The sequence below is a fragment of the Dendrobates tinctorius genome, unplaced genomic scaffold (genome assembly GCF_039654945.1).
Source record: "Dendrobates tinctorius isolate UK_male_01 unplaced genomic scaffold, ASM3965494v1 ptg000045l, whole genome shotgun sequence".
Classification (NCBI taxonomy): domain Eukaryota; kingdom Metazoa; phylum Chordata; class Amphibia; order Anura; family Dendrobatidae; genus Dendrobates; species Dendrobates tinctorius.
This window is the reverse complement of record NW_027361713.1, coordinates 1,739,814-1,757,159: the sequence shown is the minus strand read 5'-3', so window position 1 is coordinate 1,757,159 and position 17,346 is coordinate 1,739,814. Positions and strand designations below refer to the sequence as shown.

The window sequence follows — 17,346 nt, the reverse complement described above, 5'->3', positions numbered from 1 at the left end:
TGCAGCTGCATACTAGCAATAAGATGCGCCAAAATTTAAGTGAATAAAAAAAAAAAAAGGTACTCCAGCATAGAAAAATATAAAAACTTCCACAATTAAGACTGGAGTGTCAAAATGCATCAGTTGGTAGCTCTCTGATCTAAATGTTGTCCGCATTGTGCCCATTTTTATGAATTTTTTCCATTAAAGACAAAGTTTTATATTTTTCTACTCGAGTACCTTTTTTTCTTCATTCCTTGGAACTTGAACGCCCAAGCGGCTCTGTGCGTGGAACTCATTCTTGGAAAGAGACTGCACATGGTGAGCAGACTTCACCTGTTCCCCATTCTGCTTTCTTCAAAAATTTATAAAAGTGGTGTGCGCCTCTTAATCAATTAGGTGGTCTAAGGGAGAACGTTTCCCTCCTGGGAATTTAAGTTGGTACAAAACAGACCTGTGAATAATTACAAACACTTCTTGCAACTCATTTTACATCAGTGGGTGCGAGTCAGAAATAATGAAGTAGAAATGGGATGGTGGGTTTCCACAGCACTGCCGAGATCTTCAGGAAAGAATCCACAAACCAGAATTCAAAAGTGGTGTAATGTCAGCTCATTTCAAAGTCATCCAACGTCTTACTCAGGACAACCTTTTCCTTAAACATCCAAATCCATTACTGGCATAAAGCAGATGGAACTCAAGACAGAAAATATAGCAATGCAAATGTAGCTCAAATGTCATTCTACAGGTAGCATTTTATATTTATTGGTTACAATAAGTAGACAAAAGATTTCCTTTGTGGAGAGGAAGAAAGTGCCTAAAAAGAAAAAGGCAAATTGTCTCTTCAGAGAGGAAGGGGACTAAAACTCTAGTGCCACCTATTGGAAGTAGCAATCCTAAGAGTCAATGTCGACCCTTTAAGGAGCCTTGTCTGGTTTGGCTGTTATCGTAAGTCATGTGACAAGGCTCATTAAAGGGTCAACATTGACTTTTAGGATTGCTACTCCCAATACGTGGCACTAGAGTTCTAGTCCTCTTCCTCTCTGAAGAGACAATTTGGATATTTCCATGAGGAGCATTGCGGCTTTATGTTCTCTCATCTCGGCATGCTTAGCATGTCAATCTCCGCAAGGAGAAACACTTCTTTGATAAAAAAAAAAAAAAATACCTTCTTCCTTTGGCTGTGATCTGTCCAGGTTTTAAAAAGAACGAACATATCCCTATAACATTTTTGCAAATTTATCTTGGAGGATATTAAATAGGCTGCCCATATTTTGCCCCATATAAAATTGTGTATGCAGATAAGCATACTTTAATTCTATATTCACATCTAAACATCCACACTGCATTATTAAACAAGTACCAACAGGTATAACAAAGACACATGGTTAATAACCATGTATGAGGCTGGATTACTGCAGCCTATCATCAATTACTACATAGAAAAACAATGATCATAAGGCAATAGTTTTATATATAAAAATGTGATTTTGATTAGAAATTCATTAAAATCATACTGCCAAATACTGAGAAAATATAGGGAAGTACAAAACACTCATTGCTCACAACACTCCTAGAATGCGCCAGGTCCAGGGAAAACCAGATACCACAGATGTAATAATCAGACAAGGGAGATGCCAGTACAATATGCAGCTACATAGGGCATCACAAGGGGCCCTAACCATCCGTTACTTATATAATACCCTGTGGCCAGAATTCTAACATGCTATTATAAATGCTGCACAGCGGCTACTGATCTCAGAATCTACCAAAATAAACGCCGCATGCCTAGCACCAACCCTAATAACCCAACACACCAATAACCCTCAAGTTGCACAAATCATGGTAAAATTACCTTTATGGGTGTCAGTGATACAAGGTGCCGTTACCTCCTGGGCTAGCGCGTCCGCCCTGATGCGCGTTTCGAACTCCTTTCTCAAGGGGCCTACTATCCAGACAGTCCACCCCCTAGCATCGCCGTTGACTAGGCAACGCTGCGCGTCATTTCCAGGTGAGGAGCATCACTTCCGGTCGCGCGGTAATGCACGCTGCGGTCGGGAGATATAAAACATGGAGACACTGTCTGGACAGTAGGCCCCTTGAGAAAGGAGACCGAAACGCAAATCGGGGTGGACGCGCTAGCCCAGGAGGTAACGGCACCCTGTATCACTGACACCCATAAAGTTAATTTTACCATGATTTGTGCAACTTGAGGGTTATTGGTGTGTTGGGCTATTAGGATTGGTGCTAGGCATGCGGTGTTTATTTTGATAGATACTGAGATCAGTAGCCGCTGTGCAGCATTTATAATAGCAAGTTAGAATTCTGGCCACAGGATATTATATAGGTGACGGATGGTTAGGGCCTTGTGCTGCCCTATGTAGCTGCATACTGTACTGTCATCTCCCTTGTCTGATTATTACATCTCTGGTAGCTGGTTTTCCCTGGACCTGGTGCGTTCTATGAGTGTTGTGAGCAATGAGTGTTTCGTACTTCCCTATTTTCTCAGTATTTGATTTTAATGAATTTGTTCTAATAAAAATTGTGTTTTTATATATAAAACTATTGCCTTATGATGATCATTTTTCTATGGTTCTATTATTATACAAGTACATACAAGACAATAGATTTCTTTAAATAAAACATTAAACTGGCTGCAAATGAAGAAATGCGGAAGGTCTCTGACAGGTGGAGGATTCAATGTTCTTCCCATCCATGTTCAGACTGCTTTCTCAGCAAATATTGTTTATGCCGTCACATCCCTTAATGATGCCCTTTTGTACTGATGGTATCCACTTGTCCAGCCATGCACAACCTGCAACAAAGGGAATTTAAGCAAAAATTAACTTCCATTTATAACCCAATTGGTTTCTGGTCATTGCTTGCTTGCAACTTTTCAAATATCTCCTTCAGGCGTATTATATATGACTGCATCAACCCCATATTTAATGTTGCCATGTCCCCATTACAAAAAGATGACACACAAGGTGGACAGTTTAAGTTCGGTCAGCTTTCTTGATGTCTCCGAGCAGAGGGAAATGCTCATCTAAAGGCCCCATAGAGAGATGCGGCATCCATACCTAGCAATGTTAATGGGATCATCTAATGTATATTGGGGAGGAAAAGAAAACCCGGTTCCAGAAAGCGCTTTACAGGGAGACTACCTTCACAGGCCACTCCCTCTTTCTCCTTCTTCCCTGTGGTTCAGATTTCTTTGATGCGGTATGTAGGGGGACATCCAGCTATTGAATGTGAAGCCGAATTTGTTTAAATAACACTAGTAAGTCTGACCATGCAGCAATACGCAGACTGAGTAACAATTGTGATCTGGTTATCAGGGAAGTGGATAAAAGGGGTAATATCGTCATTTGGCCTGTGGATTTATATGTGAAGGAAGCGAAGAGACAACTCACTAAAGGGCATGTCACACTAAGATATCGCTAGCAATATCGCTATAACTTGTGACGTTATAGCGATATCGCTATGTGTGATAACCTACGACCCGCTCGTTATCGCTGATCGCGCGAGAACGTCCAGGACTGTTTCTCGTCGTCAGCTTCCTACGGCGCTTCCTGCTGTGACGACGAGCGACGTGTGGAGCCGGGCGGGAGGACGCAGGATCGCCTGGTGTGAAAGGTAAGTAGCGACCCCCGACCCCTGCGATGTCGCTGGTGAGATCTGCCTGTGTGGCAGCTTACTAGCGACCACTTAGCGATGTACCAGCGATCCTGACCACGTCATATCGCTGGTACATCGCTAAGTGTGACAGTACCATTACCCTTTGTGTTATCAGAGACTTCTGCCTTCGGATCCTGCTTTAAATCTAAATTGGATAGTGTTCTCAAAGGGCTTTGACGTGCAACATCATTAACAAGAAAAGGATTTCCTGATGAATCACCACACCAGAGTACCTACCTTCTATATGCTACCCAAAGTGCACAAGTCACTAAAGGAACCCCCAGGTAGGCCTATCTTGTCAGGGATTTTGGAACGGCCTTGCATTTACGCAGATTTTTTTCTGCAACCATTGGTGATTTCCCTAGATTCCTATGTGAGAGATTCCTCCCATCTTTTACTATTAGTCAAGGATTTGGTGATTCCTCCTAATACGCTCATGGTAACTTTAGATGTCGAATCTCTTTACACTAGTATCCAACACGACCTGTGTATTCAAGCAGTTTCCTTTTTCCTCAGTCACCACACCACTGGGAATCGTAAACATTATTCTTTCATCCTGGATTTATTGTATTTCATTTTGGACAAAAACTACTTTAGTGTTCGACAGTATTCTTTAAAGAGGTATCCGGCGCTGCGATGGGTGCACAATGTGCACCCTCGTACGCAGATTTATTTCTTGGGTGGTGGGAGATCACCAGTGTCTTGTCTCCAAACTTATCGTAATCATGATCTTAAAGGGAATCGGTCACCTATTTTTTGGGCTATGAGATGCGGCCACCGCCATCAGGGGCTTGTCTACAGCATTCTGTAACGCTGTAGATAAGCCCCCGATGTAATCTGAAAGAGAAGAAAAACGAGTTATATTATACTCACCCAGGGGCGGTCCGGGTCCGGAGGGTATCACGGTCCGGTCCGACGCCTCCCATCTTGTAGCGATGACGTCCTCTTCTTTGCTCTGCCCTCAACAGGAGCAGTGCGCCTGCGCCGTGAAGCAGAGTACTGCAGTGCGCAGGTGCCAGAAGAGGTCCAGCGCCTGCACACTCTGCTTTGCCGTCAACAGGGCAGAGCAGTGCACCTGCGCCAGGACACAAAGAAGAGGACGTCATCGCTACAAGATGGGAGGCGCCAGGCCGAACACCCTCTGGACCCGGACCGCCCCTGGGATAGTATAATATAACTCGTTTTTCTTCTCTTTAAGGTAACATCAGGGGCTTATCTACAGCATTACAGAAAGCTGTAGATAAGCCCCTGATGGCGGTGGCCACATCTCATAGCCCAAAAAAAATAGGTGACAGATTCCCTTTAAGTGGTGTCGATATATTGATGTCATTTTTCTGGACTGGATCTTTGGATGAATGCAAGACTTTTGTGGCTAGCTTGAATGACAATTTGTTCAATTTTCATCTTACAGCCCAGTTCTTCGCCTCTGTGGCTGAATTTTTGGACCTCAAGTTGACTATCGTGAATTCTCGTGCTACAACTACTCTATACCGGAAACCTACTTCCACGAATAGTCTTCTACACTATTCAAGTTTCCATCCTGGTCATCTAAAAAACGGCATCCGGAAAGGACAGTTTTTTGACTCAAGAGGAACTGTTCCTCCCAGCAGAAGTTCCTAGGTCAAGCTCAAGATCTCACTAGACACTTTAAAGATAGAGGATACCCGAACAAGGTAATTTCGAGAGCTTTTCAGGTTGCAAAAAACAGCGATCGTAAACATCTACTATGGCCACGTGACACAGCCAAACCCTTGGGTGTTGTCACTACATTCAAACAATGGAATGTTGTTCGAGGCATTTTATCTAAGTACTGGGGTATTTTGGTAAATGAACCAAAATTGACATTACATATTGCCCCATAACCTAACTTGATTGCTAGAAAAGCTAAATGTCTTAAAGATTACGTATGCCATAGTCATTTCAAACGGCCCACACAAAGGCTACACAGGGGAGAACAACTACGCGGTACCTTCCCCTGTGGGGGTTGTAACATTTGCCATCTGACTACTGGGGGTGATGGGATTTCATTTCCCACCCTTTCGTCTCTTGTTCATTCCAAATTTATTTTAATTGCAAATCCAAGAATTTAGTGTATGCATTGGTTTGCAATTGTCCAAAAGTTTACATTGGACAAACCACACAAGAGCTTAGGAAGAGGATTCAACAACATCTCTCCAACATCAACACAGCTTAAAGGGACAAAGAAAAAGGCAAGACCCTGACCTCAGTTGCAATGCATTTTTTGAATATGCACAATTGTTGCACTACTGGAGCTAGAGTGATGGGTCTGGAGTCGGTGCAGACGAATATCGGGGGGGGGGGGCGGGGGATGTCACTTTGGAACTCCTTAAACGTGAACAGTGGATTTATACTTTACGGAGTTTAAAACAATTGGGTCTCAATGAAGATCCATTGTTTAAAAAAACAGTAAACAGCTATAAGGGTCAATAGCCGTAGGTTCTAATATATTTTTCTCCTTCTCCACATTGGGGGACACAGGACCATGGGTGTATGCTGCTGTCACTAGGGGAGGCTGAAACTGTGAATACAAAAGTTAGCTCCTCCTCTGCAGTATACACCACCCAATGGCTCCTGATAGAACCAGTTCATACTTAATGTCCGTAGGAGGCACACAGGGTCTGCTATTCAGACCATAAAATTTTTTTAATTTTTTATTTTCATTTTTACCTTTTTTCACGAAGATGACTGGGGCGACGGACCCTTCCAAGGGGCCGATCTCCCCCAACCAACAACAGGCTAGCACGGGGAGTGTCGCCTCCCCGTACCCTCTCCTGCAACGTTGGATGCCATGCCTGACCTATCCTAGGGGCGACGGTTTCCTTCAGGGCGCCGATCTCCCTGCACCAGTAACAGAAGGGAACATGGAGTGTCGCTTCCATGTACCCCCTTCTGAGCCAGGCTACAGCCGGACATAGCCCTGTGTAATCTTAGGGGAGTGAACCCTTAGGATACACAGAGGCTCTCCGATGGCGTCAGTGCTGCTCCCATTGCACCATCACTGATGGAACAGCGGTGCTGCAGGGAGCTGGACGATCCCTCTCCACCTCCCCCTCAAAGGGGATGATGGATTGAGGGTTCCGGCACCGTCCCTGTTGCAGCCCTGACCTGCGTGCAGAGCGGCAGCTCTTCTTTTCATCTCTGCAAAAGACCTCATCCTGCAGTTAGTTTTCTGATCGGGGGGGCTACTGAGCGCATCGCGCACCTGGCCGCTATTCCCGGCCAGGCTCCGCTAATCTAGTCCCCGGCTTCTGCCCTTGCTAGGCCGCAAGCCGGTAACCCCACTCATCACGTGTCACGCAGGTGGTCCTGCCCACCTGCTCGTGTCCCTCCAGGTTTCCGCCGGCAAGTTCTGATTGGGGTAAGGGGGTCTCCTTAGCGCGTTAGGCCCCAGCTTTGGCCTTTGATAGGCAGGGTCCCGGTAATCCTACCCTGTTCCTCTGCGTCATATCGGAGGTCCCGCCCACCTGTCTCGCGATTCTCGCACACTGCGAGAAGCGCTCTGATCTCGGCGGCCATTTTCAGACAAACAAAGGACCCTGTGCTCACATCCTTACACACCAGGCTCCGTTCCCTGTCACTGCAACACTGGGCACAAGCCGTCTCTGGGGTACAGGACCTGGGTAAGTCCTCTGCTACACTGCCCTCAGGCTCCCTCCCTTACCACTAAGGTGCTCTGCTGACTTACATTCGCACTCCCATAGCCCTTCCTGCAATATATTGGGAGTTAACAGGGGTACAGCATGTCCCTATCTGAAACCTCTAAAAAAAGCAGGCAAAACACTTTTTTGCTTCATGCACCTCCTGTCAAGCTGCGTTACCTAGGAGACATAATTCTCCGCTCGGTGATGCCTGCGACCCTAAGTGCGCTCAGGAGCTACCCACCATGCCCAATCCCATGGTGCCTAGTCACTGTCGCAATCTATGGCTTCCATAACTAAGGCAATTGAATTCCTTCAGGATCCCTCCAGGAGCAGGACCACTAATCCTTCTCTCTGAATTCTCCTACATCAGGGGAACCATCGGCCTGCAGGGGCCGTTCTCAATCAAAACACAAACAGGCATCTAGAAAAAGTTCATAGCTAGTCCATCAGGCTCTCTGGCGCCTCGGCATCCATTAGCTCAGCTTCTCACTCTTCCTCTCCAGTGACTTATAGTGAACACAGCTCAGATTACGAGCCTGATGGGCCCCTTGACCTAGAGTCACCGGTTATCAGGCTACAGTGGATAGTCTCATTGAAGCAGTCAAGCAGTCATTGCAGGTTGACGAAGAGCCCACTACTTCCCAGTCTGAAAATACAGTGTCCTTCAAAAAGGACCAAACGTTCTCATAGGGTGTTTGTCAACCACCCCGAATTCCAGGACATAGTTACGTGACAGAGCAACCTGACAAAAGTTTGGCAGGTCAAAGATCTCAAGATCAGATATCCCTTCTCATCTGACCTCAACAAACAGTGGACAGAATTCCCCCCCCCCCCCACATCTAACCTCTAGGACTCCTGTCCTTATCGGATGGATCCTCTATTAAGGATCCCACAGATCGCCTTATTGACAGCCTTGCCCGTTTGGTTTTCGAGGCATCAGGCTTGGCCCTTTTTCCTCATTTGCAGGGACCTGGGTAACCAAAGCCGTAGCTTTCTGGGCAGAATCCCTGTATAAGGCTATACAGAAGAGTCATCTTCCCCCGGAGTTAGCAGAGCTGGCCAATCAAATTTCTTTGGCCGGAGACTATTTGGTAAGTGCCTCCCTAGACAAGGCTAATTTCAATGTGCAGAAGGGCACTATGGCTCAGGGACTGGCATGCAGATTCAGCTTCCAAAAAAATCTTTAACTTCTCTCCCTTACCACAGCGGCCGCTTATTCGGAGAAAAGCTGTATTAGCTCATTTCGGACGCCACAGGCGAGACAAGCAAGTCCCTTTCCCAGCAGAGAGTTAGACGTCCTATTCGTCGACAGCTGCAGACACTATTCCGGTCCTTTCGCACCAATATCGGGTGGTCCTCTACGGTCAGATTCCCAGGGTCAGGGAGCCCCGCTCACAGGGATAGGAGTCCATAGGCCTCGTACAAACCCAACAAGCGCTAGAATACTCGCCCCGCACAGGCCAGATCTAGGGGATCCAGACCCCAAAGATCCTCGGCTAAATGACTTGCAACCCTCTCCGGTCGATAACAGCAGAGTAGGCGGCCGCTTACTTCTGTTTCAGCATGCCTGGCTCACCATCGTTCACGACGAGTGGGTCAGGGATCTGGTGTCCTCCGGGTACAAAATAGAATTTGCTTTTCCCACTCCAACACTTTTTTTTGCCTCCAGTCCTCCCAAAGCGGGGAAAAAGGGTATGATCATTTTTAAAGCCATTGAGTCCCTCCACCAACACGGAGTCATTATCCCAGTCCTGGAGAACGAAAGGTCTGAGGGTTTCTATTCAAATCTGTTTGTGGTCCCAAAAAAGGATGGTACAGTCAGACCCATCCTGGATCTAAAACTGCTAAACAAATTTGTCAAAGTCGGACCAGCATTTCAGGATAGAGTCTCTCCGTTTCGTCATTTCCTCGATGGAACAGGGGGAGTTTCTAGCCATCATTGATATTCGGGATGCGTATCTCCACATCATAATCTTCCTTCCTCACCAAATATTCCTTCTTTCTCTGTTCGCAGCGAACATTTTCAGTTCACGGCCTTGCCATTCGGCCTCGCCATCGCCCTCCAGAGTGTTCACGAAAGTCATGGCGGCCATCATGTCCATTCTACACTCTCGGGGGCCTACTAGTCTTCCCTTATCTAGATGACCTACTGATCAAAGGGCCATCCTTCCAAACCTGTGCGGAATCCGCCCGCATTTCATTGGATACCCTTTCTCGGCTAGGCTGGTTAGTCAACTCGAGCAAATCTCTCCTCCCAGCTCAGCAGATTTCCATCCTGGGCATGATTCTGGACACTTTCCGAGGATTGGCGATTGAAGGTCCTCGGGAAGATGGTAGCCACAATGGAAGCAATTCCATTTGCACAACTGCATCTTCGCCCTCTCCAGCATGCTCTTTTGGACGCATGGGAAAAAAAAGCTCCTCTTCCACCCCCCCCCCCCCTCGATCGACCATGTCGGTTGAGCCCTCGGGTTAAGCAGGGACTTCAGTGGTGGACGCTCCGGTCCTCCTTCCTCCAAGGGAAGTCCTTTCTCCCGATCCATTGGCTGGTAGTCACTACCGCCGCCAGTCTTCTCGGGTGGGAAGCAGTTTTTCGCCATCACACTGCCCAAGGGAGTTGGTCTCCTCAGGAGTCACTTCTTCCAATCAAGGTTCTGGAAATCCGAGCGATTCGGCTCTCCCTGCGGCGGTTTCATAGTCTCCTAGCAGGCCGCCCCATCTGTATCCAGTCGGACAATGCCACTGCCGTGGCTTATATCAATCATCAAGGGGGGACTCACAGCAAACCTGCTATGCGCGAGGTGGACCACATCCTTCGCTGGGCCGAACAGAACCACTCGGTCATTTTGGCCATTCACATTCCAGGAGTGGAAAACTGGGCGGCGGATTTCCTCAGCCATCAAGGCCTAGCCTCGGGAGAGTGGTCTCTCCATTTGGAGGTTTTCCAGCAGAGCGGTCATCGCTGGGGAACTCCGGACGTGGACCTGATGGCATCCTGGTTCAATGCAAAGGTACCAGTTTGTAGCCCAATCCCAGGACGCGAGAGACATTGGAGCAGACGTGCTGGTCCTCCCATGGAGTCGCTTCAGTCTTCTCTACCTGTTTCCACCGTTACCCTTGATTCCAAAGATGAAGGCAGAGGGGGTACCAGTGATCCTAGTTGCCTAGCGCTGAGCTCCCTCAAGGGGCAGGTCTCGGCCTGGTCTGTCTTGTTCCAGCGTAAAATCGCTTGCAACTCCAAGGTGAGAACGTTCTGTCAGGGAGATTCCCATGTGGTACCTCCCTACAGAGCACCCTTATACGCCTGGAACCTTAATTTAGTCATAGTTATCCTACAAGAATCTCCCTTTGAACCGTTGCAGACGTCTCTATTCAACCTCTCATGGAAGGTCGCCTTCCTAGTTGCGATTACATCGATCAGAAGGGTCTCGGAATTGGCTGCTCTTTCCTGCCGAGCTCCCTTTCTGCTTTTTCACCGAGACAAGGTGGTCCTCAGACTGTCCTCGCCCTTCCTTCCAAAAGTGGTGCCTTCTTTCCACCTTAAAGAGGATGTCATTCTGCCCTTGTTTTGTCCTGCACCGGTGCACCATGTGGAGAAAGCTCTTCACTCTTTGGATCTTGTGAGAGCTCTCAGATGGTACGTGTCAAGGACGGTGTCTTTTCGTCAGATGGACGCGCTGTTCGTGCTCCCAGAGGGGCACCGGAAAGGATTGGCCGCTTCCAAGTCGACAATAGCCAGATGGATTCGGTCGACTATTCAAGAAGCCTACCGCATCAGAGGCAAGCCTATTCCAGCGGGGATCAAGGCACACTCCAGTTGGTCGGTGCTTCATGGACCATTCTGCATTAGGCGTCCGCGGAGCAGGTTTGCAAAGTGGCGACCTGGTCTAGCCTTACACACTTTTACACAAGTATTATAATGTCCATACTCAGGCATCAGCAGATGCAGGCCTGGGTAGACGAATTGCAGGCAGCGGTAGTGCATCTTTAGACAGCACGTACTGGGAGTTTACGCTTACGATGTTATTTCCCACCCAGGGACTGCTTTGGGACGTTCCACGGTCAAGTGTCACCCAATGTGGCGAAGAAATAGGGATTTTTGTGTACTCACCGTAAAATCCTTTCTCTGAGCCACTCATTGGGGGTACAGTACCCACCCTCTATGGATCGTTGCCTATCATAATTTCTTGTTGACATGTTGTACCTATTGTTAATGTTCTTATTCTCCTACTGCTTGGACACTGAACTGGTTCTATCTGGAGCCAGTGGGTGGTGTATACTGCAGAGGAGGAGCTAACTCTTTATATTCAGCCTCCTAGGGGCAGCAGCATACACCCACAGTCCTGTGTCCCCCAATGAGTGGCTCAGAGAAAAGGATTTTACACGGAGTACACAAAAAAATCCCTATTTTACACCTTTGAGTCTATCTTTCTGTGTTTTTCACTTTAAAAATATTTTTTCAGAACCAAATTCCTCGTATGATTTTTTTCTATTGCAAGTTATGAAAACATCTTGAATCTCCTCCTGGATTTATCTGGTGTCATCTAACTACAACTACATGTTACTTCAGGGGATGAAATAGTTTTGCCCAAATATCTCTGGATTCTTCTGGATTTGTCCTTGTATCTATTCAAGCATATCTCTTCAGACTTTTTGTTTGTATATTTATTTTCCACCTAGCTTTGAATTTACATACTTGTGGATATAGTTGGCACATTCTACCATCATGATATTGCCCTTTACCTGTTCTTGATGATCTCATTATTTTTGGTCCACTGACACTTACCTATTTATTATTTTTGCTCATACGTCGAGCTTTGTGGGGTTTTATCTGCAACGCCCACTCTGCAAATTGGGATTTCTATTTCATCACCTCTCCGCCTAGTTCATTTCATTTCTGGCTAACGCGTATGCAGCAACATGTATTTGTGGTCTTTGTATTATTTTCATACTTGTGGTGCATACATGAGGCTTTGAATCTTTTGATAATAGTTTACCATCGTTCTTTGTACAGTTTTTTTTCAGTTTTGGATGAGTTTAGCAATAGATTTTTGATATACGTGAGCATTTTGCTTCCATGTGTTATCTATTTTTCATTTTTTTTCCATTATAATTCAACTATTGTACAAATACATGTACACAATAAATTGTAACCAATTGGGATCTATCTTACGTTTTGGGATAATGTGTTTTTGCCCTCACAGTATTTAGTTTGCTATAACTTGGCTTTTTTTATCCTGTATTATTGAAAATTCCATTGGTTCCTTTTCTACTGCGTTACGCAGTTGTATGCATCATCTCATGTACGCATTTATTCTATAAAATTATAGTGTTATTTTCTAGTTTGAAACAGGAGCTGTATGAGTTTTGTAAGTCATTTCAGGTTTATCCATTACGCTTACGTATGGGCTACCAGTGGCCAAATGAGGATCTCACATTTAGGCATGCGTTTTCTTCTCCATATTGCCTTTTTTGTGTCTGATAATCTATGAGATCTGTTTCAACTGCACCTGCGCATTGCATATGTGATCAGCATACGCGCTGGTTTCTTAAGAATTCAGCCTGTCACTTGTTTTGATCGCGCCAGCGCCGTATGATTGCCTGTGTCCTTTGGCAAACTATTTCATCTCATGCATGTGCGCAATGGTCATGTATGGTCAAATAGGGTCTCTAGTTCCACGCACACACCAACTTTGTTATGACGTTACTATGGTTTTGTGACGCACTTCCTCTTTGGTTATTTATAGCCAAAGGTGAATCTCATATCTACACATGCATCAATCTTTCTATATTTTCACACTTGTGTTTGATAACTTGCAAGTTGTATCTTAACCGTGTCGGCGCATTGTATACGTTTTGCGCATGTGTTGGCTGTTGTAAGAATTCAGTCTGTCATTCCTTTGACTGCGCAAGCGCCGTATGATTTTTGCTTTACGGCATGTTACGTCACTCCTTGCGCACGCGCAGAGGTTATTTGTGGTCTAACTGTGACTGCACATCCACACATTCATCAACTTGTTACGTCGTTACTATGGTTTCGTGACGCACTTCTGCTGTGTCTCTGCCGCCTTCCATCCAGTAAGTGCCGCAGTTGCTGCACATTATGTATTCATCTGAGTATTTAAAGGATGCTTAAGGACAGTCTCTTCAGCCCCTGACGAAGCCACACAGGGTGGCGACACACGTCGGGCATCTTTTTCAGCTCCCCTTGGGGTGATTTTGTAGGCAAGAACATTCTATATATTGGTTACGGTATTTGGGTTTACATTATGGAACCCAGGCTTATGCAGTGTAACTGGGTGACAATTTCTGTCCTTGAACCTTGGTTCTGGACGTTTCTTGCCTTTTTTATACCTTCATGCTCATTTAACATCTATTTTGACACTGTACGAGGTTTTTTTTCGGTTATCATATTCTTGTTTGACCCACGTTAGTGATAGCTGTATCAGTTTTGCCAGTACCTTGTGGATATTTAACCTGATCCTTGGGTGGTTTCACTCCAGTCCCCACCCTTGAATGCTACTTTTTATACGTTCTTATATTCACACATTGTTTTTGCTATTCAATTGCTATCACTTCATTATATATTGTGTCTGGATACTATTCTTAAAGGGCACTCATCTTCTAAAACTCTTATGGGCTGTTATTGGTTTATGTGCAAACCATATCCATCCTGTATTGCACGTTGGTTTTGATAACAGTGTCTATCCTACATGTTGGTTTAAATGATTACCTTAGGGGACTGTAGCTCTATTAGGGCAATTAAGTGTTTCCTTCATGTCCACGCCTCTACAGTCGGTCTTCAGCAACTTGTGACCTGCTGGATCACAGGCGTTTGTTAGTGCGATCCACAAGTCACAAGATCAATGCAAGTCAAAGCATTGTTCTAGCTCTCAAGACTTGCACTGAGAGCTTATGACTAGAGTTGAGCGACTTTGGTCGGATCGGGTTTCGTGAAACCCGAATGAAACAAAATAAGTTTCAGATGAAACTCGTCCGACTAGAGCAAAACAAAGTCGGAGTTTCGTCCGAAACCCGACCCCAATGCAAGTCAATGGGAAATAAAAGTCGGACGAAACTCCGACTTTTTTTGCTCTAGTCGGACGAGTTTCATCTGAAACTTATTTTGTTTCATTCGGGTTTCACGAAACCCGATCCGACCAAAGTCGCTCAACTCTACTTATGACCATTACACCTCTGACTTCTAGTCAGTAAGAAGTTGAGGTCAAGGTCTGGCAGCGCAGCAGGGGAGTTGCAGCTGAAAACAGCTGGTGGCGAGTTTATTAGGTGCCAAGTATTTTACGTTCCTAGCACAACTGCAATAAAAGAAAAAAGCCCTGGGGTGATGCTTTAACAAAGTGTTTGACTTGTTAGACTAGCAAAATAATATCTCAATAGGGGAAAAAAAAAGACTTATTTCTCCATTCTAATAAAAATTATTTTTCTAAAAACAACCTTCCAATCGCATGGCCTCCTCCTATCACAGTGATTAAAAAGAACCAATAGGAAAAAATCTATTGTTGCTGGGTGCCAGTCAGCAGATCTCTGGGGACTTCAGGGATCCTGCAGGGACAACGCAGGCAGCCTTAGGGGTGTGATTTGGGGACCCCTTTTCACTCTCCTCTGATGTGCAATCACATCAGAGAGAAATTAATTAGAAAATTGGACTTTTTTGCAGCCGCCGTTATACCGTTAAAAGGAATCTGTCACCCCATTTTAGCCCTATAAGCTGCGGCCACCGCCATCAGGGGCTTATCTACAGCATTCTGTAATGCTGTAGATAAGCCCCCGATGTAACCTGAAAGATAAGAAAAACGAGTTAGATTATACTCACCCCGGCGTTCAGTCCGGTCCAATGGGTGTCGCGGTCCGGTGCCTCCCATCTTCTAGCGATGACGTCCTCCTTCTTCTGCTGCGGCTCCTGCGCATACTATATCTGACCTATTGAGGGCAGGGCAGAGCACTGCAGTGCGCAGGCGCCGGACCTCGCTGACCTCTCCCGACTCCTGCGCACTGCAGTACTCTGCTCTGCCCTCAACAGGGCAGAGAAAGTACGCCTGCGCAGGAGCCGCAGCAGAAGGACGTCATCGCTAGAAGATGGGAAGTGCCAGACCGGACTGCGACACCCATCAGACCGGACCCCCAGATGAGTATAATTTAACTAGTTTTTCTTATTTTTCAGGTTACATCAGGGGCTTATCTACAGCATTACAGAATGCTGTAGATAAGCCCCTGATGGCGGTGGTCGCAGCTTATAGGGCAAAAATGAGGTGACATATTCCCTTTAACAGGAACCGCAACATCGGGGGTCGGTAAAAAACGACCAAAATCATGTTCTCTGGGGTCTTTCGACTACCCCCGGCAACCGAGACCCCAGAGAAATTCTGACGCTGGAGGGACGCTATAACCTTAAACCTCAGCGCTAAGTTTTCTTTTTCGAAAATATGCAATAAAAATTTATTGAAGTAAAAAAAAAAAGCGGCGCAGTGGTTTAAGTACCCTTATTAACAACTGATATGCCTTTTAACGGCGGCAGTTAAGGGGTTAAATGCAACTCATTCTCTCCTGCTCACGACGATCGCCTACAGAGCAGGGGAGAATGATGAGAGCCATGTTCAGCACCCGGTGCCGGGGAACATCACTTAGGCTACTTTCACACATCAGGTTTTCGGCGTCAGGCGCGATCCGGCGTCGTGCCGGAATGCCGGATCTGGCAAATGTTTTGTAAAACCGGATGTGACGGATCCGGTTTTCTGCCGGATCAGTCTTGTTCTTGACAGACAAAACCGGATCCGTCTCATCCGGCTCATCCGTTTTTCGCCGGATTACGCCGGATCCGGTTTTTAAAAACACCCCTTGTGGCCTTCCGAACGGGATTGGCTACTGGAAAACTATATATAGCGTGTTCCTACAGCCCTTCTTTGACAGGTTGTAGAGGAGAAAGTGCAGGTTGGAGAGAAGAGCAAGTTACTGGCGAAGATGGATGTTGTGATTGGAAATATTTTGAAGAATTTGGCGGATTTTATAGCGGAGGCAAATCGTTTGAGGGTGATTGTTCTGGAGGAGAGAGCGAGACAGCAGCGCATCAGGCATCGTAGAAGACGTTTGTGGATCCACCCCATCACAGCCAAGAGAATGACGCGTGGGGTCTATTCTACACTCTGCATGGACCTTCGACGAAACCCGGATACATTTTTTGAATATGTTCGGATGAAAATAGAGAATTTTGATTACTTGGTGGAGCGCATTGCACACCTCATAAGAAAAGCGGACACCTATTGCCGCTTCTCTGTTTCACCCGCAGAGCGTCTGATGGTGACTTTAAGGTAAGCCACATTTATTGGATATGCTCGCATCAGAGCACACTTTCACTGCAATCTTGTTGGTGGTAGTTTGTATCTCCAAGTGTTATAGCTGAGTTTTGGTATGTAATGCTGTGATTTAAAACTGATTGTTTTTTTAATTCCCCACAGATTTCTTGCAACTGGAGAATCCCTTTCGTCACTGCATTTCCAGTACAGACTCGGGATTTCCACCATATCTGGAATAGTGAAGTACACATGCCGTGCACTGTGGGACTCCTTAGCTGAAGAGTTTTTACCAGAGCCCACAACAGAGAGATGGATTGAAATTTCAGAAAAGTTTCAACAGATATGTCAGTTTCCCAACTGCTTGGGCGCTGTGGACGGGAAACATAACCGCATTGTAAAGCCAGCCGGATCGGAATATTTAAATTACAAGAAATATTTTTCAATTGTCCTCATGGCCATCGCTGACGCGGAATACAAATGTATTGCTGTTGATATTGGGGCCTATGGCCGCTCCAATGACTCTCAAGTTTTCAAACTGTCTGCCATGGGGCGTAAACTGTATGGAAACACCTTCCAGTTCCCACCACCCAGACCGCTGCCGCAAACATCTGGTCCACCTATGCCATTTTTTCTGTGTAGGGGATGAAGCCTTCCAGCTGTCAGAACACCTTTTGAAACCGTACTCTAGCAGAGGATTGACAAGAACAAAACGCATT

General features: G+C 46.0%; 1 protein-coding gene across 3 annotated transcripts in view; it reads right to left on the bottom strand.

Moving 5' to 3' along the window:
- Positions 1-2,093: 2,093 nt before the first annotated feature.
- SMIM29 (small integral membrane protein 29) overlaps positions 2,094-17,346 on the bottom strand; it is a 69,554-nt gene continuing 54,301 nt past the window's right edge. For all 3 annotated transcript variants that reach the window (XM_073575586.1, XM_073575587.1, XM_073575588.1), the window contains exon 5: positions 2,094-2,794. In XM_073575586.1, the coding sequence (XP_073431687.1) occupies positions 2,726-2,794 (69 nt within the window). In that variant the 3' untranslated portion in view covers positions 2,094-2,725. The remainder of the gene's footprint in view (positions 2,795-17,346) is intronic.